Source organism: Pseudonaja textilis, chromosome 8, assembly GCF_049901715.1.
Source record: "Pseudonaja textilis isolate UNSWEBS1 chromosome 8, rPseTex1.2, whole genome shotgun sequence".
NCBI lineage: Eukaryota > Metazoa > Chordata > Lepidosauria > Squamata > Elapidae > Pseudonaja > Pseudonaja textilis.
This window is the reverse complement of record NC_141997.1, coordinates 7,017,491-7,043,747: the sequence shown is the minus strand read 5'-3', so window position 1 is coordinate 7,043,747 and position 26,257 is coordinate 7,017,491. Positions and strand designations below refer to the sequence as shown.

The 26,257-nt window shown below is 37.3% G+C and overlaps 1 protein-coding gene across 1 annotated transcript in view; it reads left to right on the top strand.

The window, feature by feature from the left end:
• Nucleotides 1–26,257, top strand: part of PHEX (phosphate regulating endopeptidase X-linked) — a 150,114-nt gene that overhangs the window by 69,956 nt on the left and 53,901 nt on the right. Inside the window, exons 10-12 of the mRNA XM_026714276.2 lie at nt 1,039–1,132; nt 1,647–1,775; nt 5,864–5,965. Of these exons, the coding sequence (XP_026570061.1) occupies nt 1,039–1,132; nt 1,647–1,775; nt 5,864–5,965 (325 nt within the window). The remainder of the gene's footprint in view (nt 1–1,038; nt 1,133–1,646; nt 1,776–5,863; nt 5,966–26,257) is intronic.

Here is a 26,257-nt window from a genome sequence, read left to right as displayed (position 1 = left end):
GTAGTGTTTTTTCCCACTTTAATTTTGAGTGTAACTCCAAATCCAGACCTCCATGGGTTGCTCAATTTGATTTCCATTGGTAATTTTTGTGTGATTTTGTTGTCAGCACATTCAACTGTGTAATGAACAAAGTATTTAATAAGAAGATTTCATTCATTCAGATCTAGGATGTCTTATTTTTGTGTTCCCTTTATTTTTTTGAGCAGTGTATATATAAAAGTATTAATTCTATTCTTTCAGACTAAGCTTTTAAAAATGTTTGCCTATTTGCAATGTTTAATTACTTAACATCCTTTATATAATTTAATTCATTTAGCCTTAAAATGATCTGGTATGTCATTATTCATAACATAATGCCTAAGATGTTGCAGATGTTGTAGCATTAGTTACAAACAATAGTTTTTATCAAATTTATTTTTTAAGGTTTATATTGATCTTGTGATTGCATTGATTCAGCTGTTAACTGTCCAGAATAAAGCAGGTTACACTGGAAGAACAGAGCAACAGCTTTCCCAATAAATAACATTCTTACTATATTCCTTGGAATTATATCTTTGGCTCTAGTATGGAACATGCCATTAAGAAATTGATTTCTAAGCTTTTCTGAAGCTCTAACAGCTAAAACATTCAAGATGCTTATTTAATTTGCTTTTAGTGACCACATTTTTTTTTATCATGATTAATCAATTAAAACTATACTAATGAATACTATAAAAGTTATTAAAAGGGAGGCCGGGTGACTGCACCAGTGACTCTTTCTTGTCTCAACCAACCCACAAAGTTGTTAGAACTTTAAGCCTAAATCCCAATTCAGGATATTCAAAAGGAAAATGTCCTCACTTATTTACATTATGGCAATTACGATGCAGTCTGTTCATTCTTCTGTAATATGTTTTTGTCAATTCATACTTTGCTCATTAATTTCTAAGTTGATATTGTAGTGAATAAGAACATAAAAAAATATTTACGTATATTTCTTGTATTGGCTGTACATTAGAACACATAGATATAACTGGTCTTCATTTGTATGTATTACAGGACTATTGCCAACTATCTGGTATGGAGAATGGTTTATTCAAGAATATTCAACCTCAGTCGACGTTTTCAATATAGATGGCTAGAATTTTCGAGGGTGAGTATGAGACATCAATATCCATGTTATTCCTGCCTATAAGATGAATAACAATATTTGATATCCATATTTCATGATCTAGCCTGCCTGAACCAAAAGTTTCTGTAGAGATCAATGTGTATTGAACAAATCATTGCAATTTGGATCCTGACAACCATTTTTTTAAAAGGGATCTTTAGAGTTTCTTTGTTTACTTATTTGAAAAATTTATATGGCCAACCATAATACATAAAATCACTCTGAATGGCTAACAATTAATAGAACACATAAAATAAAAAAAATCTTACATATCACCAAGTGCTGTAATGCTTCAATCACAAAAACATAAATACTGGGCTTACCTCCCACCCTGGCTCAATGCTTGAGGGAAAAGCCAAGTTTTAATGGCCTTTAAGAAGACAAGGAGGGTAGAGTTGCTCTGTTTCTCAAGGGTAGGCTGTTTCACTGGGTAAGCACAGCTACAGAAAAGGCTATACATGAACTTACCATAACATATCAATCTTAACTCAAACAGGTAATCCAGGGAACAACATCTTTACTGCCTCAATGGGATAAATGTGTAAACTTCGTAGAAAGTGCTCTCCCATATGTTCTTGGCAAACTATTTGTACAACTACATTTCCAAGAAGATAAAAAAGAAATGGTAGGTTTTATTTTGTTTTACTTATTTTTTTAATATTTGTTTGATTGTTTCAGCACAGTAAACAATAGTAGAAGAGTTCACAGCAATTATACAAATTGCTATTGTAGAAAATAAAGAGTCCCAGCTTCAGGAACAAATAACATCCATATGAAATCTATAAGGTTAAATAGATATTATAGTTTACTTAGGATCAGCTGGGTAGAAATGAATACGTAATTGTTTTTCTGTCTTTAAACTGAGTTAGATACTAACTGCTACACTTACCATAGTTTTGTACCAATTTTGCAGCATTTTCTTCCCCAAAGCTTGAGTTTTGTATCACTATAGATAAGGGAATACAGACATTTCAAAATAAGATCCTGAGGAAATTATAGTGCTGTTTTCATGCAGTATACATGCTAGCATTTGGTACCACTTACATTGTTTTGTTCCATCAAGGGCAAGTTTTGCAACCCCATCAAAACTAGGTCACTTATATGCATTCTATGTATTAGCAATGAAAATATTGTTCTAGGGCCTATTGACCACTGAGAGCATACTACTTCTAATGGACATTCTTGAATTTTATAAATACATATATGTAAGAAACAAAAATATATTACTATATTACAAAAACAAAAGAGTCATAAAACTAAGACACCAAATTTAGACTCAACATCTCTATGAACACTAAACAGAGTACAAGACAAGGTAGTGCAGGGGCCTTCAAACTTGACAACTTTAAGGCTTGTGGACTTCAACTCCCAGAATTCCTTAGTTAACATGACTGGAGGAGGAATTCTGGGAGCTGAAGTCCACAAGTCTTAAACTTGCCAAGTTTGAAGACCTTTGAAGTAGTGTGATATCCCTGTGCTTACCTACAATGCTTGATAGAATATTTACCATAAATCATAAAATGGGTGGTATTATAAGATAGATGTTTGTAGAAAGATAGTGGATGCTGTGAGGCTTGTAGCAAGGAATAAATTATCACAAGAAGGAAAACTGCTGTATTTCTTGTTATATGGAAGTGAGAGTTGTGTCACAAGAAACATAAACATGTTGAATGGGGCACTTAAGTGGTTGTAGCAAAACAAACAAGTAAAATTATTTAAGAATAGTTAATGACAGAATATGGATTGAATACAAAATTAAGTAACCACTATGAAATATTTTGAGGTGGCATGGTTATACAGAGAGCATGAGAGAGATTTCAAACAAAAAGAGAAATAGTGTATCGGTTAAGAGGAAGGGGAAGATTGAAAAAATTCTGGCTGGCTGCATTAATAAAATCCTGAAAAGAGAAAGGTATGAAGCATAAAGACTAAAAGGCAGCATAGGAAGTGGATAACAGATATGATATAAGCAAATATATAAATCAATTGTGAATAGTGTGGGTGCAAGACTGATTGAAGGCACACATACATATGCATGTGCGTGCACATACACACGCACACACACACACATATAGAGTTTTACCTGTGTTTCCTTTTCTTTTATCCTATGTTATGCTTTTAACTTCTTTTGCTTAATAATTCTTATTCCTTTATGGTACTTTGTATAATGTTGCTTACTGCCCCAGGAAATAGTGTGATGGCTATGTATGTATTGGAATATTAGCTGTGCCTGAGTATAGGCATAACCCAAAATGTGTTTTAGAGGAAAATTGGAAAAGAAAACTTTTCATCTTGAATAAACAATCCCATGCATGTTTATAATCCTAGGCACACTCCATTTATGCCAGAGGTGGGATTCAGTTTTTTTAACAACCGGTTCATGTCAAGGGGCGCTTCTCCTCACCTGGCCTCTCATGACAGTGGGAATGCTGCAACGGTCATAAGTGTGAAAAATGATCATAAGTCTCTTTTTTCAGTGCCATTGTAACTTTGAATGGTCACTAAATGAACTGTTGTAAGTCAAGGATTATCTGTACAAAAATACAAAAAGCTTCTTTGCTTTCAAAAAGCTGCCCTAAATACCAATCATTAGATTAAAAATACCTGCAAGCCAGAGTTACAAATCAGGCAGGGTGCCAGAGCAGCTTGAGGAATGAAAATAGTTAAAATGCAATGATAACTATCAGCAGCCAGCAACTCTTGCTCATAAAGTGAAACCCTTTAGCAGGGAGGTCATTTAAGCTTTCCAGAAAAAGCACACCCAGGAAAAGCAATCCTTAGTTCCATTTGCGCCACTTAAAGATACCAGCTGGTCTCAATCATCTCACAAGATATCCTAAGGAAATCATCCAGATTTAAGAAAAGGTCACATGCCCCCCAGAAAGGCAGTAAGAAAAATCAGTGCCAAGTTTGCATCCTGCCTCTTGGAAAAATACCCCAAAAGGACAGTGCCAGATATCGCTAAAGCAGTGAAGGACACCCCCTCCCCAGATAGAAAAAGAAACCGTGAGGCAGGAAAAAATTAAAACACAATACAAATAATTAAATCACAACAGTAGCTGTTGCTTTTTGAAGTTGAATAGGGAAAATTATCCCACCAATAAAGACAGGATTAAATGTCACCAAGCACAGAATTAACCTTAATCAAAAACCAGTTTTAGACCAAAACTCAGAAAGGGTATGTAAACTCACGTTTGAATGTCAATCTTTCTAGCTAGCCAAGAAGCTCTGCTGAACATCACTCATCTTGGTTCCCTGTCACTAAAAGCTTTGCTTCATTATTCAATTATTTCTTCAAAGTGCTGATTGTCCAGGGAAGTATTTCCTTCCAACAGCAGTGTAAAAATCTTAAAACAACCCTTTTAAGCTCTGGAGACAGGAAGTCTAGGCATACTGGCAGGAATGTAATAAGAGTGGAAAAAAACAAAAGGAGATTGCTTCCAACTACTGGTTCTCCAAACTGCCTAGAAAGTTAACAAGGGGTTCTATAGAACTGGATAGAACCGGTAGAATCCCACCCCTGATTTATGTCTTGTACATGCCTCTTTGTGGTAAATCTCATGGAAATGTTGGATTTTAATATGAATATGGACAATATGTAAATAAATACTCTGGTTTATTTCATTTTTAAAATGAGTCCTTTTCATTTCTTTAGTTTATCAATCATGTTTCAGCTGCTTAGACGTTATAACCCTAACCCCATATCCTCTTAGTGGTAGATGCCTGTTGCAAAACAAATAATCTATTATGACATTCTCAACTGTAGTCATTGATGAATGCATGCCCTGGGTGTCATCTTGTCTTTCTTCTTTGATCAAACATATAACATTTATGATCTAAATTTAGCAATATATTTGACCAAAAGCCTAAGCAGCGTGAATGGCTATGCCTCAACAATTTTGATAAGAACTCTGAGGATATAAGAACATTCTTCCTGTTAGCACTATTGCTACAGATGTGGATAAAAGTCAGAATATACTCCAGAGCCCAATTGTAGACTCTAGAATATGAGCTAACAATGTCTGAGTTCAGGGAGTTCAGCTCATTAGTTCACTAAGTTAATTGAAACATTGCTCTGCCATCATTATTCTCTGAGTTAACCTATTCCCTGGGATGCAGTTTACTCTTGATTGTTGAATACTCAGTACTGTACTGACTTCCATATTGAATTAAAATAATGCAATATTAAAAGACATGAATGAATCATAAAAATAAGATGCTGCAAGTCCTTGCAAGTCATTTAGAGAAGGGCATTTTATATAGATCAATATAAAAACACAATTTCAGCCAGCAGTTTCCAGGGTGGTAGCTGAATTGAAACAAAAACAGAAGTGTTGCAGCACCTTGAAGACCAACAATTCTGTTATAATATTAATGGAAGTTTAATGCAATAATGTTAATCTAAGCCTATTTCTTAGGTTTAGGTGAAATTAGAAGTTTCATCTACCACTTACTCCATTTTTTCTGAGTATTTTGTCAATATTTGTTTTCACATTTCAGATTAATATTTAGGGGAAAATCTAACTTTGATGCTTTTACATACTTTCTTTCAGAATAAATGCATTTGATAAAAATCTTGCTATTTTTATCAGTCTTAGGCAGTTTTTGTTACTATGATTTTTTTTTCTTAGAATTGAAATTAGAGGCTAGCAATACAATGCAGGGTAAAAATGTATGGGAATTGAAATACAAAACACCTAATGTTTCCTTCAGATGACAGAGCTGACTGAAGGAATTCGATGGGCCTTTATAGACATGTTAGAAAATGAAAATGACTGGATGGATTTGGATACAAAAAGAAAAGCTGTTGAAAAGGTAAGGATATTAAAATACAGTCTATACTATCATATGTGAATGCATAGCAAGAAAAAGAACTGAAAATAGGATTGGATGTTTATTGCAAAGTTCTATGATTTGTATCTTTTATTTGAAAAGAAGGTATTTATTGAGCTGCCCTTTAAGGGGGATCAATTAGCATGCCTGACGACTTGGCACTTAAACACCTTAATTGAAGCAACATTCAGTATGGTTGAGCTTCAAATATTACATCAAACCCAGAGGCTACAGAGGCTGCCTCTAATTAAGAAACCACAACTTATCAGTGCCAAAACTCATTGTGTTTACCAATTTGTTTGTAATTGCGGAGACAATTACATCAGCAGAACTGATAGGTGTTTGGCTTTCAGAATAAAGGAGCATCTTCTGAAATGGGTCCAAACAGCCTTGGGTAATCCAACAACAGCAGCAAATCATGGCCATAAAATGCCTTCGGCCATTACAAGACACTTACTATCTACAGGTCACCAGGTGGATCAAAACTCTGCATTTAAAGTTCTACTATGTCATTGGAACTCTCGTTTCCTGCAATTTGCTAAGGTAGTTGCCATTAAGCATTTGAAGCCCCCCTTGTGTGTGCAGAAATGGCTTTATGTCAATCTATACCTCCCATGGGCATAAGGCTTGCCATTGGTTGCTTTCCTGCATACATTATAGGCTTAATTAATTAATGCTCTTGCTAGATCTTATATTTGAGGCTGATTTTAACCATGCTATTGTAATGTAGGTACTAATGAGTCAATATGAAATGCTTGCATCTACCTCTTCGTCTTTTGATTAAATTATTAAAAGGGACTGGTTAACTCTTCTTTATAGTCATGGTGATTCTTTGATTCATTTTGCATTTAAATAGAACAAGTTAGTAATTATATTTAAATAAACAGTTTTCCTTGGGAGAGAAACTATTAATGTAAGGCTTTAAGACTTCTCTTCTGACATTGTTCAATTCCTGGAATTGATTGGAATTACTGGATTGCCCCATATTGTATATCTCAAATCAAATCAAATCAAATCAAATATTTATTGTCAATGTACAACATGTATACAATAAAATAGAAATGAGCCTCTCTAGGTGCAGCCTTCCCCCCCAAAAACACAAAATACATCTCAGTAACTCAATAAATGAAAGAAATAGAATCCCTAAACCCAAATAAGTAATAACTAACACACATTCCCATTTACCTATATGTATGTAACATTATATTATATTACATTGGTATGAACATGTTGCACGTTACGCTGGCCCTGAAAGACTATCATATTAAATCTAATTGTGGTATTATGTTGCATTCAGAAGTCTGACAGCCCATAGATAAAAGCTATTTTTCAGCCTATTCATTTGTCTAGTTATGCTTCTATATCTCCTGCCCTATGGTAGGAGAGAAAAAAAGTGCTGATCAGGGTGTGAATCATCCCTGAGGATTTTCTCACTCTGCTGAGGCAGTGGGTCCTGGTGATTTCATCCAGTGGTGTCAGGGGACAGCCCGTAATTTTTTTTTGCTGTGCTCAACACCCTCTGTAATGCCTTTTTGTCCGTGGCTGTCAAGCCAGCATACCATACCATAACACAATATGTAAGGAGGCTTTCTATCGTAGACTGGTAAAAGGAAATAATCAATCATCATTCCACCTAATATTTCTGCAAGACCCTAAGGAAATGGGGTCTCTGTTGAGCCTTCCTGACCACCTGGATTGTGTTATTTTTCCAGATGATATCTTGGCTAAGGTGGACTCCCAGAAATTTGAAAGAGGAGACCCTCTCCACACAGCCCCCTTGATGTAGAGTGGGCAGGTTCCTCTCTCTGCTTCTGGAAGTCTAATACCATCTCCTTTGTCTTGCTGAAGTTTAGATGCAAGTTGTTTTCTGAGCACCAGGTGGATAACTTCTGGGGTTCTTCCCTGTATGCTAATTCATCTCCTCCTGTAATAAGACTGGGTATGGTGGTATCATCTACAAATTTTATTATCACATTAGATGGATCAGAAGATATGCAGTCGTACGTGTACGAGTACAGGTAGGGACTGAGCACACAGCCCTGAGGAGAGCCAGTGCTGAGCTTCAGGAAGGAGGATGTGAAAGACCCAGCTCTCACTGTTTGTGGCCAGTTTGTCAGAAAGTCTTTAATCCAATCCCAGGTGAGAGAAGAGAAATTCAAGTCAGTCAACTTTTCGATGAGGACGTCCTGCAAAATGGTGTTAAAAGCCAATCTGTAATCTATGAAAAGTATTCTGATGTAGTTCCCAGGTTCCTCTAGATGATTCACTACAGAATGTAGGGCAGCAGCAATGGCAGCAGCATTGGCATTTCCTTTGTAGGTGAACTGATATTGGTCAAAGTTTGATGGAAGACATGACCTGAGGTGTTGAAGAACCAGTCTGTCAAAGCACATCATCACTATAGATGTTACTGCAATGGGTCTATAGTCATTCAGGTTGTTTATTGCTGTTTTCTTTGGAATTGGAATGATAGTGGATGCTTTCAGACATGATGGAACACTGGCTGATTGCAGGGAGAAGTTAAAAAATCCTTGTTAGGACCTCTGATAGTTGGTCAGCACAGGTTTTAACCACTATCCCCAGCACCTCATCTGGACCTGCAGCTTTATTGGAATTCACAGACTTCAATACAGCTCTCACTTGGTGTTCATGCAAGGTGAGTGGCTGGGAGTTGGAGGGCCGGTGGGCTGGGGCTATGGGGTCAGGTCTCTTGACCACATAGTGGGTGAAGGTGTTCAATTCCTCTGCCAATGAGGCATCAGAGTTGACTGTCTTCATCGTATTGCCCTTATAGTTAGTTAGATGCTGCAGTCCCTGCCACACCTGCCTTGGGTTGTTGTCTGCTAGATGGTTCTCCACCTTTTGTTTATATTTTTGTTTAGCTACCTTGATGCCTCTCCGTAGATTTGCCCTGGCCTCATTGTATTTATCTCTGTCACCTGCCTTAAAGGAGGAATTTCGGGCTCTCAGGAGTGTCTGTACCTCTGTTGACATCCAGGATTTGCAATTCTCATAGATGCACTTGTCCACTGTTACATTATCCGTGCATATTTTGATATATGAGAGTATGGTGTCAGTGAATTCTTGCAACTCCAAATGTTCAAATATACTCCATTCAGTAGTCTCAAAGCAGTTTTTCAACTGGCAGAGTGTTCCATCTGGCCAGATTTTAACAGTTTTCCTGACTGGCCGTATCATTTTCCTAAGGGGGATATACTTTGGGCACAATAGCAGAGAGATGTGGTCAGACGTACCCAGTTGGGAGTGGAGATTGCTCTATATGCCTGACTTAAGTTTGAATACATATGGTCTAAAGTGTTCTTACCTTTGGTGGTATACTGCACATACTGTACAAACTTAGGAAGAACAGACTGTAGACAAGCTTGATTAAAATCCACAGCCACGACAAAAGCACCCTCAGGGTAAGTTTGCTTCTACCTCTTGATGGTGTCATGTAACTTAGAGAGTGCTGTGCTAACATTTGCATCAGGTGGACTATAGACAGTGGTGATAATTATAACAGAAATCTCTCTAGGTAAATAAAATGGCTGACAAATGATAGTTAAGAATTCCACATCCGTAGAACAGTGTGTATAAGTAACTACTGTTATCTGTGAGTATAACACAGTCTTCTTTTTATTTGTTTATTATTTGTATTCCTTATAAAAATCTGGAAATCATTTAAAATAAAATATATCTAGGTCATTGTATGCCTGATATATTACAATATTGTCAATACAGTCAAGTACAGTTTCTGCTGAATAGAACTTATTACAGTGCAATATGTTCAGGAGTGGGATTGTACTGGCCATGCAGACCAGTAGTTCTGGTAAGCATTTGGCCCCACCCACCCACCCCTGCTTTTTCCTGTGCTTTATTTCATTTTTTTAGAGCACAGATGATTCACGCGGCAGAGTGGTTTGCTGCGCCTCAGCTGTTTTATTCACAGAGGCTGCAGTAGAAGGTAAGTATTAGAGCTGAAAATGGGCTTTTTTAAACACTGTGCATGTGTGCTCACCAAACCAGTTGTTACACCAGTTGAATTGCACCACTGAACATGTTTGATTATATTAAAGAAGAATTGTATAACTTATGCAGAAGAATCAAATTTGAAATTTCAATTTAAGATGGTGTATGGAGTATTAAGGCTGAGATTTACCTTTAACTTTTTTTGGCATGGTTGGGGACTACTGTGCAATAATGGGAGAAGATAATGCAAAGTAGGTAGGCATATATGTTCTTTAAGCTGGGTGTTATTCCATGTTAAAGAACACAGTACAGTTTTTAATGTTTTTCGCTGAAACTGATATAAAATTATACCACTAATTTTCAGCAACTGTGGTTAAAAGTTCTGTTCCCAAAGCCTCATGTTATCTGTAATTTAAAAGTATCAATATAATTGTCCCAAGTATTTTCAGTCAGAAATTATGGTGCACATAATTATTAGCTCATGAAATTTAATACATACCAAAGTTATAACTTTTGTTTTACTTTTTCTGATGCTTCAGTAGTTCTAAACTATTCTCCCTTATTCTTTCAAGCTTTTTATTGATATGTTTTATATTTCGTAAAAATGGAATTTGTAGTAGTAATTGTACAATTGCTTTCAACCCTTTGTGTTCTGATGGAAATAATTTCCAGGATTGTCTGTTTATAATTTAAATATTTCAATTCCTGTAAGCTCATGTTTGTGTATTCTGAGATATCTAACCACTTCTGTTTGTTTTATTCTTAATATTTTTAACATATAATTATGCATTATGTTCATTGATATTATTAGTTACCATTTTTGCATTAAAACAGATGATGATTTCTTTTGTTGTCTAAAAATAGACTTTAATGGCTTTCATCTGCAATAAGAACCCCATTCTAAGATCTCCATTATCTTTCTTCATCAGTATTTCTGTTAAAGTGGGAAGAAAATTCCAAAAAACAAACTTATTGTGCCTTATTTGACTCCTTCTTAGAAACTATGATAAACTGACTTGTTGATGTGGGAAACTTGCTCTGACTCTTCTGGGTCTCTTTCCACATGGGGCTTCTTTTATGTGAAGCAGCCTTCAAATACTAGATCTTCCAGGAAGCACATAAGTTGCTTCACAGCTTGAAACCATTTTTTGATGTATAATGTTTTCACTATTTTGTGTGACATAAGAAAATATGCAGCTATGAATGTCTATTTATAGATTTCCAGGGATTCTTGGAGACTTTATTTTATAATTGTTCATTTTAAGCTTTCAGGGGAAACTTATCCTAATAAGGTAATAATAGACTTTAAAAACACTTGAATGCAAAAGGCAGAGGCAAAAGAGAAAAAATGTAATTTTCTACAAGTTCTTTTAAGAGAAAACTTCAGCATTCTTAGATGAAAAACAATAAATGTAATGCTTTTTAGCTGATACAAATGTGAAAAATGTATTGAATACAGAGGTGGTATGCTGCCGGTTTGCGCCAGTTCTAGTGATCTGGTAGTGCCAGTCAGCAGTTGGGTTTGTTGATTGGCTGTTGTTACTGAGACACAGGGGTGGGATTCAAATTTTTTAACAACGGGCTCTGTGGGCGTGACTTAGTTGGTGGGCATGGCTTGGTGATCATGTGACTGGCTGGGCGTGGTCAACTCAACATCACTCACATCGAGGCACGCATCTCCTTGCCTGGCCTCTCATGACTGTGGGGATGCTGCAACAGTCCTAAGTGTGAAAAAGAGTCATAAGTCACTTTTTTCAGTGCCATTGTAACTTTGAATGGTCACTCCACAAAAGCAAAGTACCAGCAAAGGAAGAAAAAAAAACTCCAGAGAAGTTCCTGAGACAGGAAGTCTAGTCCTGTCAAGAATGTAATAAGAGTTAATGGAGAGGCAGTTTCTGTAAGCAACACCAGAATGTTTCCTTCCTGCCTTCCTTACAGGATTAGGCCAGTAATTTCTTCTAACAACCGGTTCTCCGAACTGCTTAGAATGTTAACAACCAGTTCTAGCGAATAGTTGCGAACTGGTAGAATCCCACCCCTGCTGAGACATCGTCTTTGGTTTTAAGTACTGTCTGTGTGGTGCAAATTAGTGTTGTTAGTTCAGATACTTCTGAGTCATGGTCTGGCTTCAAACTGTTGGATTGTCTGGTTATTGTTGTTGAGACGTGGTCTGATTTCTTGTGAACTGATGAGTTATGTTTTGTTGTGGTGTAGTGGTGGATGCCTGTTTGTTCGATTTGAATGCTATCTTCGAGATCACGGTTGATGCAGTTCTTTCATTTTCAGTGATTGGTAGACCAGATTGATAATATATTTGTTTATTGACTTGTTGGTGGAAAACCAGGCTTGACATGATCCATTAACTAACAACACTAATTTACAACACACCAAGCTACTAATATTCAAACACATCTCAAATAGCTATATTTATATTTCATAAATTTGCAAATAAAACAATGGGAAACATTCCAGTGGCAAAAATGTTATAAATATATGTTTACACATTGCATGCAATAATTATAAATGTTGTTTTATTTGTGGTTGAACATACTCATATCCTATCAATTGTTATTATTTCAATAAATCATGAAATAAATCATGGGTTAGTTCAATCAGTAAATAGTCAAATGTCAAGTGAAAAATGTCAAGAGTAAGAATAGCCTAATGCTCTTTAAGGAACCACTGAAAATAAAATTCATCAGATAAGCTCTTTGACTACTCCATGCCCCCTGTAACTGGGAATGGGACTGAGATTCCTAATACATTATGGGGTAGTAATATTCTAGCTACCTAAAACATTAAAATAAACTAATCAGAACAAAACAATCTTTGTTTTTGTTTGCTACAATTCCCACTGCAAATATAACAGCTCAGTTATGTTTACTTTTAGATAAAGAAATACACAGAAAAATATGGTAATCATCTGCAGCTTGGCATTCTAATTTTAAAATCTTTATGGCCTGACTTTGAGATGACTTGTTCAATGTAGCTATAACAACACCTGAGATAAAGTGAAGATATTAACTGCTGCTTCAGAGGAAGCTGGGATGCTTGCTTAGCAAAGGCAGCTCCAAGCTTTTGACTTGAGGGTCACTTAAAGACTTCTTCTTAGTAGGCAGCAGGGGGCAGCAATAGCACAATAATTAGCTCCCAACAACTTAAGTAAAATGTTAAACTGAACATTGTGAGAGTCCCTAGGCAAACATTTGGTTGGAACCATACTTTGTTAGTAATATTGTGGAAAATATAAATGGCAGTTTTCTAAGTGAACTACAAGGTTAAATTTCCACTTTGTTGTAACCCTTGGGCTCTAGCATCTGGCTAATGATGTTACATGCTGATAATTCTGATATCCAGTAAATACTTACTTATACTAGAAACACTGACATTAACCAACTATTAAATTGGAACAATTGCCACCTAACTGGAGACTCTGCAATGTGTGCTTTCAAACTTTTTGTTTTGTTCTAGTAGGAATGTTTGAAGAATTTGTTAGATTTGTGTTCTGTCTCTGCTTCAGGGGCTTAAGCACCATACAAAATGCTTTCTCTTCCAAACCCTCCCACCATAAGAACCTTGAGAGGTATAAGTTGACCTAAGAGTAACTGATCCTAAATCACCCAGTGAGCATCTATTGCTGATGGTGAATGTGGATTTTCCTAGTGCCAGTTTAGCACCATAACTGCACTGGCTCTTTGATTTTATTTAGTGATCTGAGGGTCATGGTTCCAACTGACAAACCCAACTAAGCCAGCAAAGCTGAGATGATCCAATCTTTTAATGCCAAACTTTATTGAGTACATCATTTTGGCACAACATGAATGCAAAACCAGTTCTACCTAATTCCTGCGGTTTAAAGAATCTTCCCCCCATCCCATTAAGGCAGGTCACACTGTTCAATTAGATGTCCACGTATTGTTATGGAAAACTGTCCAAGACTTTGCCAAACATCTGGTTTGATGATCTTGGTTCCTACAGGATGATTTCTTGTTGCTACTTGGAATTGGCATTTCAACCCTGCCCTTCCTTCCCCCTTGGTTCTGTAGCAAGCTGAGAAGTGAAAATGGCTGCAACAGCATAATCATGCTTAGAACTTGACAGTTGGAACCCCTAGCATGTGAAAGGTACTTAGAAAATTTTGTGTGTGTAGCCTTTTTTGCCACTGGTCTTAGTCTGGATTCCACCACTAGTTTAAGCAGACTACAATGAAACACTGGGTGCACTTTTCCCAATATCCAGGGTAGTTTGAGCTCCACTGTAACTGGGTTTATGACCTTTAAAATTGGGAAGGGTGCTGTGTACTTCAGACCTGCTTTTTACAGGATAGCCTTAATTTTAAATACTTTGTAGATAGATAAACTTTGTCTCCTATATGGAATATTCCCTGGGACAATTGTTTCTTATCTGCCTGGACTTTCTGACTCTCCATTGCTCTAGTTAATGCTTTCCTCACATTTCCCCAGGCATTTTGAAGGGAACCCACCCATTCAGTCAAGTTTACTGATGATGGGAGTTCCCTAGGGCACCTTAGCATAGGCACAAATTCTACCCCTGTTGCTACCTTCAAAGAGGTATGTCCCATACTACTACCATGTTTCCCTGAAAATAAGACTGGGTCTCATATATTTTTTGGACCCAAAAGCCCATTAGGCCTTATTTTCAGGGATGTCTTATTTTGTGGCCAGCTGGCCACTCCCTCCCACCATCTGTTTACCCAAGGCTTGCCATCCTCTGCTTTGCTGCCTGTCCTTTCTATCTCCTCCCCCTCACTCAGTGGTCCTGCATCCTCTCTTCCTCTCTGACAACCCTTTCCAGGCCCAAGGGACCCAGGGCTGCCTAGTGCTTCCTAGGGCACTCACACTTTCTTTCTAGCACAGACCGAAAGCTTCATCTGTTTGCAAATGGGTTGCTTTGAAAGAGAGCAGTTAGCTCCATTTCAAAGCACCCCATTTGCAAGCAGGAGAAACTTCATCTCCCTCTGGGTGAAAAGGTGTTTGGGTGCCTATGGGGTGTTAGGGAATGGAGCAATTTGCTCGGGGATGAGACTGGGGAGGCAATTGCTCTTCTCTGGACCTCCATCATCCTCTGCTCTGCTGCCTGTCCTTTCTATCTCCTCCCCCTCACTCAGTGGTCCTGCATCCTCTCTTCCTCTCTGACAACCCTTTCCAGGCTCAAGGGGCCCTAGGGCTGTTCATCCTGCTCATCCAGTCATCCTCCAGGGCCAGAGAGGCTGCACCATCTTTGTCTGTCAGCCCTGGCTCCTCCTTCTCCTCTGACCTGGCATCCCTGACCTCCTATTCATAGCTGCACACACTGCACAACTTTTGACAAGCTTTCTATGTCCTTCTTCATTCCTGGCCACTAAAATGGTCTTTTAGCTAAATATAAAGTCTTTAAGAATCTGAAGTGGCCAGCTTGCTGCCTCCAGGTTAGCAAACCCACCTCACCACAAACACCTCTTTCTCCCATATTGCCCAATGTCTATCAGTCTTGTTCAGTTTTCATGAGGTGTAAGTGCACAGCTGCAAATTCCCTTCTGAAGGAGCACTGCTCCTATTGCTACATCACTGGCATTAGCTTGGATCATGAACAGCTCCTTGGGTTAGGATGCTTTAGGACCGGCTCTGCTGCAAAAAGTCTCTTAAGTTTTTCAAAGGCTGTCTGGCACTCCATTGTCCAGTTCAACAATTGACCTGGGCCTGGTTTCACTCCCCCTCCTCCCGTTTTCAATAGCTCTGTAATCAGCAGGGAGATTTTGCAAAGGAAGAGATGAATTTCCTGTAAAGGTTTGCAAACCCCAAGAAGCTTTGTTTGCAGGTTCGTGGGGCTTGTCACTCTAGGATGGCTTTAACCTTTCCCATGTCCATTTCTACTCCATCACATGATACCCAGGTAGTCTAAGCTGGTTTTGTGGAATTCACATTTAGACAGTTTGGTGTACAGCTTAGCTTTTAGGAGCTTCTGCAAGACCTGTGGCACTAGCTTTACTTGTTCCTCCATTGTCTCTGAATAGATGAGGATGTCATCAAGATAAACTAGAACCCCTTTGTACAAGTGTTCATGTAGCACCTCATTGATTAGTTGCATGAATATGGCTAGGGCTCCTTAGAATCCAAAGGGCATAACTTTGAATTGATAGCTTCCTAATGGGCAATTGAAAGCTGTTTTCCATTCATTGCCTTACTTGATTCTTACTTGATAGTACACCTCCCTCAAATCTTGCTATGGCAGGACTTTTCCTCCCCATTGCCACCCATCTCACCCCTTTTGGCCAGCATATAATAGGGCTTCATTTGGTTAACCAGGACAACCCCAGTATCATAGCTTCCATCATTTTGGGCGCCACTATGAATTGGATGGTCTCCTATTTCTAGGTGCACTGGTTCTGTTAGTTACATGGCTGGGTATCCCCCTCCCCACCAATGAGCCATCAACCTGCTCAAACTTCATAGGGTAGTGCAGTCTCCTCACTCATAACTTCAGCTTTGGGCACTATGATCTTCACAAGAACTGACAAAGGGGCTGATGGTTTCACTTACCATTGGATTGTCCTCCTTTTTGTCTTCATTCTCATAGAGGTTCAGCTGCTGCTCTTCCTCAGTCAGAGTTCCCACCTCTTCACTGCTAGGGGAAGTGACATGTGATTTCTCTCATCCCTTTTGCATTTTCTTTGCTTGGATAGGGCTTGAGCTTTTGAAGCTACCTTGGGGGCTGGTGCCAGGCACATAGCCACTCAGTAGCCTTCCTGGCCAGATCCAAAACACAAACTGGATTCACACATCCCCAGGGCCTCGCAGGGGGGGAAAGTATCGATGCAGGCGGTGGTCTCCTTCCCAATGGGCACCACTCCTGGCTCTTTTTCAGCCAGCTTTCATCCCCCCATGCCTCTTGTATTCTTTTATGTTGAGCTCCACCATCGTCATCAGTTGACACCAGTCACAGATCTGGGCAAGCAGGTGTGAAACAGCTCCCAATTCAATTCAAGCCATCTCTAAAGGGGTAGACTAGCAGCTGTTCTGGCCAGTGCCTCAGTTTATCCACAATTCTTCAGAACTCACAAATGTACTCCATCACTAGTTGGTTCCCTTGTCTGATGGTTCACATCTCTGACTCTGCCCACTGGACTTGGGTGTCATCTTCAAATCTTCCTCTGAGCTCTGCCAGAAAAGTATCAGCATTCCCCAATTCTGGCAGCCTTTGTCATGGAGATCCATCACCCACTCCACTGCTTTCTCCTCAAGGGGAAATGGTGTTTACAATTGTCACCTCATTGGGGTAGGAAAGGGTGTACTGGTTTAGGTGTACCCACACATGGTTTAGGAAGAAAGCCAGTTTCTCTGAGCTTCTGTCTAACGTAGCCTTAATCGGCAGAGGATCCATATGGTGGGGAGCACCCCAGTGTCCTGGAACCCAGTCAGGTCCAGGAAAGTAGAACCTGGAATGGCCATCCCTGAGTCTTCCTTTATCAGCCCCACTCCAGGCTTCGCCGTCGATTCTTCCTATGCTTCATTTCAGTGATCTTCCCTGAGTCTTCACAGCTGTTCTGCAGGTGACTGGACAGGTTGCGGTCCCCACAATTTTGGCTTGTTAGTTGGATTTAAGGCAGAGCTGGTTTAATGTCAAGGTTCCGACTGATGAACACAACCAAGCCAGCAAAGCTGAGATGATCCAATCTCTTAATGCCTAACTTTATTGAATACATCGTTTTGGCACAACATGAATGCAAAATCAGTTCTACCTAATTCCTGCAGTTTTCACATAATTAAAGAATAGGTTCTTCCCTCCACCCCATTAGTGCAGGTCACATTGTCCAATTAGATGTCCAAGTATTGTTAGGGAAAATTGTCCAAGTCTTTGCTGAACATGTAATTAGATGTCCTTGGTTCCCACAGGATGATTTCTTGTCACTTAGAACTAGCATTTCAACCTTGCTCTTCCCTTCCCTCTGGTTCTGTGGCAAGCTGAGAAGTGAAAATGGCTGCGACAGCATAATCATGTTTCGAATTTGACATTGAGTTGTTCTTCCTGATCTGTTATACACACTGGAAATTATCAATCCACTTTTACATGTTCTGAATTTGTGACCTAGGTACAGATTAAACCAATATCAATGCATATTTATTTTAGAATGCTACTTATAGAGCCTCAGTGGTGCAGTGGTTAGAGTGCAGTACTGCAAGCTACTTCTGCTGCAGCCAGTTGCCTATAGTTTGGCAAATCAAATCTCACCAGGCTCAAGGTTGACTCAGCCTTCCATTCTTCCAAGGTGGGTAAATGAGGACCCAGATTGTTGGGGGCAATATGCTGACTCTGTAAACCGCTTAGAGAGGGCTGTAAAGCACTATAAAGCAGCATATAAGTCTAAGTGCTAGTGCTATTTAAACAGAATTTCTCCTAACTTTTAGAATTGTAAATTTTGAAAGAAAATGCAGTGTTAAAAATAGTGTAGAACAGACTGGATAAAACAAGCTTACGAGTGAACAGATGCAAAAGTGTCATGGACTAAAACAATATACTTTTTTTTTTCAAGCTGAAGTGGTTGCTATGTTTTGTATTTCAGGTTTCTTAGCATCATAAGCAGGAAAGGCAATCAGTTCTCATTAGACCTACCCAACAACTGATTAACGAAGGGTTGTGTAACTTGAAGGACAGAAGGTTGAGAAATGTTGGTGTAAATCTAATCTGATTTTATCTAAATCAGAATCCCAAAGCAGACCTTATGCAGTTGATTTTTCTGATGAAATCTCCATTTCAGTTATTTTCTGTTTAATAGGTTTGACAAGTATATAAGAAAAGATTCAAAACACAAAATTAACAGATTTAGTTATAGATTTTATGTACAAAGAAGGAGGATGCATGTTTGAGATACTGTTTTTCTAACTAATATGTAATTCACACATACTTCTTGGGATGGAGCTCCAAGTGCTTCCATCAATTCTGGAAAGCCCAAGAACAATTCACTACACGTGTATTTTTATATACTTAAAAAAAAAACCTTTCTGTTCTTATTTCCAAATTCAGTCAATTTTTTATTCTCTCAGGTCTTTTCACATGTGAGGATTAAACAATTGCTGACTTACATCAGATTTTGGTGTAAATAGACATTATAGCCGCCATAAACTTTAAAGATACTTTTCATGAGAGAAAAAAAAAGGTTTCACATGACTATTCAAAGCAGAAGAATGGCTTAAAGATTTTTTAAAATGGGACTGGGTTTTAGTTATGCTCATCATACACAAGTGCATAGAAATGTAGCCAGAAGAAGATATGAGTAAATGTGGATCCAGTCCATTGACTTTTGTTTCATAACAGTACCTTGTTCAATTATAATTATTTTATTTCAATTATAATTATAATTACTTTCCGTTTCTTCTATCTAAAGTTGTAGATACGTTGATGATGATTTTTACTTGTGCCTTGATCTTCCACTAACACTTGAAATTTATTTATTTATTTATAACAATATCTATGCTTATTCACATTCTACAAATGTACGGTCATTTGAAACGTTAGCTGGGAATAACTAAGACTCATATCTGGGCTGCAAAAATTCAAAACTTTAACTCTGCTGCTATCTAGAACAGGGGTCACCAACCTTTTGGACCTCAGGGACCATCAAACTCATAATATTAAATCCCAGGGACCACTAACTGGTTCTGTGGGCCTGGCCTAATATGTGGGTGTGGCTTGGTGGTCATGTGACTGGCTGGGCATGGCTTGTATGTAAATATTATAAATATTTATATAAATATTGATTTTTTTTATAAAAAAGAGCAACTTTTACCCAAAATCAGGCAAAGCAGGCAGGCAGATTGAGTTGGTCACAGAATCACAGATTCATTCAGATATCTATCTGCCATTGGCTAGCTTAGTCTGTCACATAAAATTTGCCTGCCGTGAGTCTGCACTGAATAATAGAACCTTCAGTCCTAAGGAAGGTTCGGCTGTGCTTAAAAGCAGAGTTGAAGATCTAAAGACTAACTAGAAAGCAAGAAATCCAACCATTTCCTGCTTCCTAGCTAATCTAAATCTCCTGGCACAACAGAACAGCTGATGGTAGGAAAAATAGCAATTTAGTAGGCAAGTTTGCCGGGTAAGGAGTGAGTGGGTGGGGAGGTTTCCCGTGCGCCATGTGGGCAGCGCAGCCTTGTGTTTCTGTGCAGCCTGGATTAATTGCTTTGGGGGGGGGGTGCTCTGGGGGTGAGATTTCTCTGAGGCCCACCAAAATTTTGATAGCAGAAATCTTGAGAAATAGGAGAGGAAGTGGAAGACATAGAAAATTTACCAAATTGCTGGGCCGACCATAACCCACTCAAAATAAGCTGGAGAGGTAGGAAGAAAACAAGACGTAGGTGGACTTTAAACATTCAAATATTAAAAGAGACCGAATTTGTTCAGAAATTGAGAGAAGAATTAACATATTTCTTTAAGGAAAACAATAGACAACACACATCGACACAGAATTTATGGGATACTATGAAAGCAGTCACCCGGGGTATCATAATATCATATACAGCAAAAAGGAACAAAGAAAAAATTGGTCAACAAAATAAGTTGCAGGAAACAATTAAGAAATTAGAGACTCAATTACAAAATGATCCACAAAATATTGAATTAAAAAAACAATTGAATTTAACTAAACACAAACTTAATTTACTAGACCAAGAAGAAATGGTGAAAAATCTAAAAATAGCGAAACAAACATTTTTTGAACAAGCTAATAAACTGGGAAGATGGCTCGCTCAAAAGCTTAAGAAAGAAAGAGAAAAAAGAATCATCCACCAACTACAAGATGAAAATGGAGAATACCATCATACAATAGAAAGAAAGAAAAAGATTGCACACCAATATTTTGAGAATTTATATAAGAGAGAGGAGGTAGATGAAGAACAGATAAGGAAACACTTGAGAGAGGAACGAGGCCCATCGATAGCAGAAGACCTGAAGGAAAACTTAACCAAAGAGATAACGATAGCAGAATTAAACCAGGCAATTAGAAACCAGAAAAACAATAAAACACCAGGGCCAGATGGCCTCCCAGGGGAATTCTATAAAATGATGGAAGACTTACTAGAACCACTGATGCTAGACCTTTATAATGAGGTTATGATAGATGCTAAGATGCTGGATACATGGAAGGATGCACTCATTTTGCTAATCCTGAAGGAGGGCACAGATACAAGACAAATCCAAAATTACAGACCAATATCGTTATTAAATGTTGACTATAAAATTTTTATGACCATCATAGCAAATAGACTGAAGAGACTCTTGAATGAATACATTCATTCAGACCAAAATGGATTTCTGCCAGGCAGACAAATTAGGAACAATCTGAGAATAGTAATAGATATTTTAGAATATTATGATGCCTACCCGGAAAAACAAATATCACTTGTTTTTTTGGATGCCCAGAAAGCATTTGATAATTTGAACTGGAAATTCATGATACAGCAAATTTATAATATGAATCTAGGAACTAAATTTGAGCACATAATAACAATATACTCCAATCAGAAAGCAAATATTATAGTGAATGGTGAAATAACACAGAGCCTAGAAACGAAAAGGTGTTAGACAAGGTTGCTCACTCTCACCTCTGCTTTTTATATTATCTCTTGAAACTCTACTTAGACGAATTAGGCAAAACCCGGAAATAAAAGGACTAAAACTCAGGAAAGAAGACTACAAATTACAAGCTTTCGTGGACAATAGTGTCTTCTTTACTGAAGATCTGATAGAAACAGGAAAGGAGCTAATTAGCGAATTAGAAAGATATGTGGAAGTAGCAGGTCTGAAAATTAATAGACAGAAAATGAAACTCTTGTCTAAAAATTTTATGGAATCACAATGAATAGAATTAGAAAGAATAACAGGACTACCCACAATAAAGAAAATTAAATATGTAGGTATATGGCTGACCGCACAATGCAAAACAATAAAGGAGAATGATTATAACAAATTAGTACAACAAACAAAAAAAGATTTGGAATTATGGGCTAAATTGCAATTATCTTTATTGGGAAGAGTAGCATCTATAAAAATGTCAATTTTACTCAAATTTTTATATTTATTTCAAACAATTCCTATTACACTAGAGAAATCCTTTTTTAACAAACTTAATAAAATTATGCTGAAATTTATTTGGCTAAGCAAAAAACCTAGATTAAAGATAAAATCATTACAAGATGTAAAAAGCAGAGGAGGATTGGGTCTTCCAAATTGGAAGTTATATTATAGCGCAGCGGCGTTAATCTGGACGAAAGATTGGATCAGTCTAACCAATAAAAGAATACTAAGTCTGGAAGGCCACAACCTGCAAAGAGGATGGCATGCCTTTTTGTGGGAAACAGGAATTAAGAAACAACAGTATTTCCATAGACATCTAATTAGAGATTCCCTGTTACAAAATTGGATTAAAATAAAAAAGACACTATATGAAGATATCATTTTGGTTATCTACAATGGAGGCTATGATCCACCCAAACGATTTGGACTTAGCTAAGATGATAAAATATAAAGATGTATTAGATGTAGAAGAAAACTTGAAATCGAGACAAGATCTTCAAAAGCAAGGGATATATATCGATTGGTGGGCATTTCTCCAGCTTCAAAATAGATACAAAAAAGACATTAAGGATTTCAGAATATATTTGAAACCCCAACAATTAGATAAAATCTTAATAGGCCCAGACAAAAAAAAAATTACAAAAATTTATAAGTACTTGTTGGAGATGGATTTAGAGGAAGAGATAGTGAAGGGATGCATGATAATTTGGGCTCAAAACATAGGACATAATATAAATTTGACAGAATGGGAAAGCATGTGGAATTGAAATTATAAGTTAACAAAATTGGCTGCATACAAAGAGAATGCTTATAAGATGTTCTATAGACGGTATTTGCCCCCTTTGAGATTGGTGATGATGTATCTTAATATGAATCCAACATGTTGGAAGTGTAAGAAGAAGAAAGATACATTCTATCATATGTGGTGGTCATGCCCAGACACTCAAAAATATTGGCTAAAAATAAAAAAAAATGGTTGCAAGAGATTACCAAAGTACAGATAGAATTAGAGTCAAAATTATTTTTACTGGGGATATTCAAGAAGAAATATGGGAGAAATATAAAATATATAATATTATATATCCTGACGGCAGCCAGAATTGTTTATGGCCAACGCTGGAAACAATCATATATACCTCCAGGTGAACTGGTTATTCAGAAAATAATGACATGTGCCGAGATGGATAAACTAACTTTGATGTTAAAAGAGAGAGAGGAGACCGAATACTATAAAATTTGGCGAAAATGGTATGATTGGATCAAATAAAGATATTTAAATGGTTGATGAATTAAGGATAAGCAATATATACGTTAATGTATATAGTTGTATAAATTGTATATATTTGTAAATAGTGCACAAAATATTAGCATAAGAAAACTGTCACAACTTGTCGAATCTAAGATGCTTTTACTCTTGACTTGTTTTACTTTTGTTTTTTTAAGTTATAAAAGATCAATAAGGTTTATTTAAAAAAAACATTTTTGCTAGTCTTGCCAATGGCAAATGCCACGTATAAAACATTTCATAAATATTTTTCTTATATGCAGTAACCATTGTCAGTTTATAATTCCTATCCCAAAGTTTTTGCCATTTATCTAATTCCAGAGATGGTATTCAGCAGGTTCTGACCAGTCCTGGAGTGCTGGTAGCGGAAATTTTGAGTAGTTCAGAGAACTGGCAAATATCTGTGACTGGCCCTGCCCCCTTCTATTCTCTGCCTCCTGAGTCCCAGTTGATTGGCGGGGTCTTCTTTTGTGGCCCTGCACAGGAGAATGGAGCTGGAAAGCAGGTTAGTGGGGTGGGAAGGGAATGGGATTTTGCAGTATCCTTCCCCTGCCACACCCACCAAGCTACACCCACAGAACCGGTAGTAAAAGTTTTTGAATCCTACCACTGTCTATTTCTGTAGTATAGCCAAAATGTTTTGCCCATACTATCTTTGTTTCTTTTACTTCTTCATCTTCCATTTTAAAGCTTAATAAATAATTATATATTTTTCTTATCAGTTTTTTATCTGTCCCTAATAACATCTTATCAAGTATTGTTAGTTCTTTATAAAAGCCCCATGTTTTTGCATCTTTCTTGTATCTTGGTTGTATTTGTAAGTGTGGCCACCAAGCTGTCCACCCCTTGACTTAATAATTCCTGTCTAGTTTTAAGTTCCCCATTCTCATTTAGAATATCTTTATAACATATGATTTTCCCAAGTTAATAAGATTTGGATATATCAGTGCTTCCAGTGTAGAAAGCCAGACTGGTATTTTCCTATAGTTTTGTGATTTATTTTTTCCCCATAAAGCATTCCTCACATAATATCTTTGAAAATATCTATGTGCAGTGTTCTTCCATATCATAAAAAACATGCCATTCTAATTGAAGATCATGTCCCTCCAATAATAATAATTTTCTGTGCTTTCAAATTTCTTATTAGACCAAGTATAGAATCTTGGAACATCCACATAGTACAATGTTTTTGCAAATGGGTTGTGTTTGAAAAGATCCACAAATTCTGGTTGATTCTGCTTCTATCATTATTCAGTTGTACAGCAGCATTATCCTGAAAGAAGTCTTGATGCAATTGTGGAAGGTGCACTTGAAGGCAAACAACAGTTGGTTCCCTTTTGTGAATTTGAAATTCAACAGCTGAAGCAATAGTTTCAGAGGACTCAAAAATCTGTCTGTCAAGTACTGTGTGATTTGGTCTTCACTGTTCAATGCAAAAATTTCCTGATCACTCCCTTTTATACTTGATGATGTATTTGGTAGATTTGACAGTTGAACATATTTTTGCACTGAGCCGACAACTGAAAACGTTCAATAGTTGTGCATTATAGGCACCACCCACTGAGGAGGTTTTTTTTTTTTGACTTGCTCAAATGTATCATAATCTTGTGACTTGAATGCTTCATTAAGCCACAGCAGATAGTGCAAATGAGGCAGATTCTACTTTAGCACATAAGTAATTCCTGCCTGCCTGCCTGCCTGCAACCACAACTGCTCAGATTTAATTCCCTCAGAATAATGGGTCCTGGCATTCTGTAAACTGACCCATTTAAGCTACCTTTGTTGACAATTTTACTCTATGATGTACCATTTCTTTCAGGACAGATTTTTGTAGTACAAGTAGTACTATAGTTACTAATATAAAAGTAGTATAAAAAGAAACTGTTAAAAATCAGAAACTGTTGATTAAAGAAAGACTAAGCTATACCTGCAGCTGAAAAATGTTTTATTACATGTTCCATGATAATGTATAAGTGAATGATATATAATAAGGACTTTCAGGCTATATGAAAATATGACCTACCCAGCCATTGGAAACAATGATATAATTGTTCTGTCTTGAATGGGAGAAAGAGAAATATGGATTTTCAGAGTTATGCTGCTGCTTCCTATGTTGGCCTACTGAACCCAGTATTTGGGAATAATATTACAGAATGGACACCACAAATGCATGTTTCAAAGTGATGAAACTTCAGTGGAATCAGCTCACTGAAGTCATTTCATGAACAGCTTCAAGCCAGTAAATTGATTAAATTTAAATAAGTCATAGATTTTTAAAGTACTACAATGACTATTTGGAAACTGCACCTGTGCAATATGTAACTGCTTGTCTGAAATGGGACTAGACCCATTATAGTTGGGAGACTATCTCAATGAATTAATGGATAAAATTTATAGGTATTGGTCTAAATGTCTACTACTTTTTAAAACAGGGGATGGAAAGGCTATGAATACCATTTCTCTGTGCTAGTTTCTTTTCTATTGTATCTTAGTGTGCCAGCACATGCCAGCATCTGATACTTCAATCAACAAACCACAGTCCTGGGGGGAGAGGGGGTTTACAAATAAGCTTTGCCAACTCTTATGTCACACCACAAAGCTCTGTGTTTTATGGGCAGCAAAACCATACTACCTTACCAAAGCAAATTAATGGTCTTTATTCTCAGTCCTGACTAGAGAAAGTTAATCTTTGCCAATGTGCTCTGCCTAACTTGGCAACCCATCAAATCCAGGATTTACAACTCTTTTCTTCAGTTGATATAAGAACCTTAGAAAAATAGTTAGAAAAGAAATAGGTTTTTACATTTTTCTTTCAAATAGATTATGGCACTTTCTTCATTTGTCTAACATTACCCTGGTTCACTGCTGGACTCTTCTTTGTACTCTTTCATCAACTTTACAACATTTACTTTAAAGGACACAACTTTATTGTGGTAAAACTCTATCCAGCT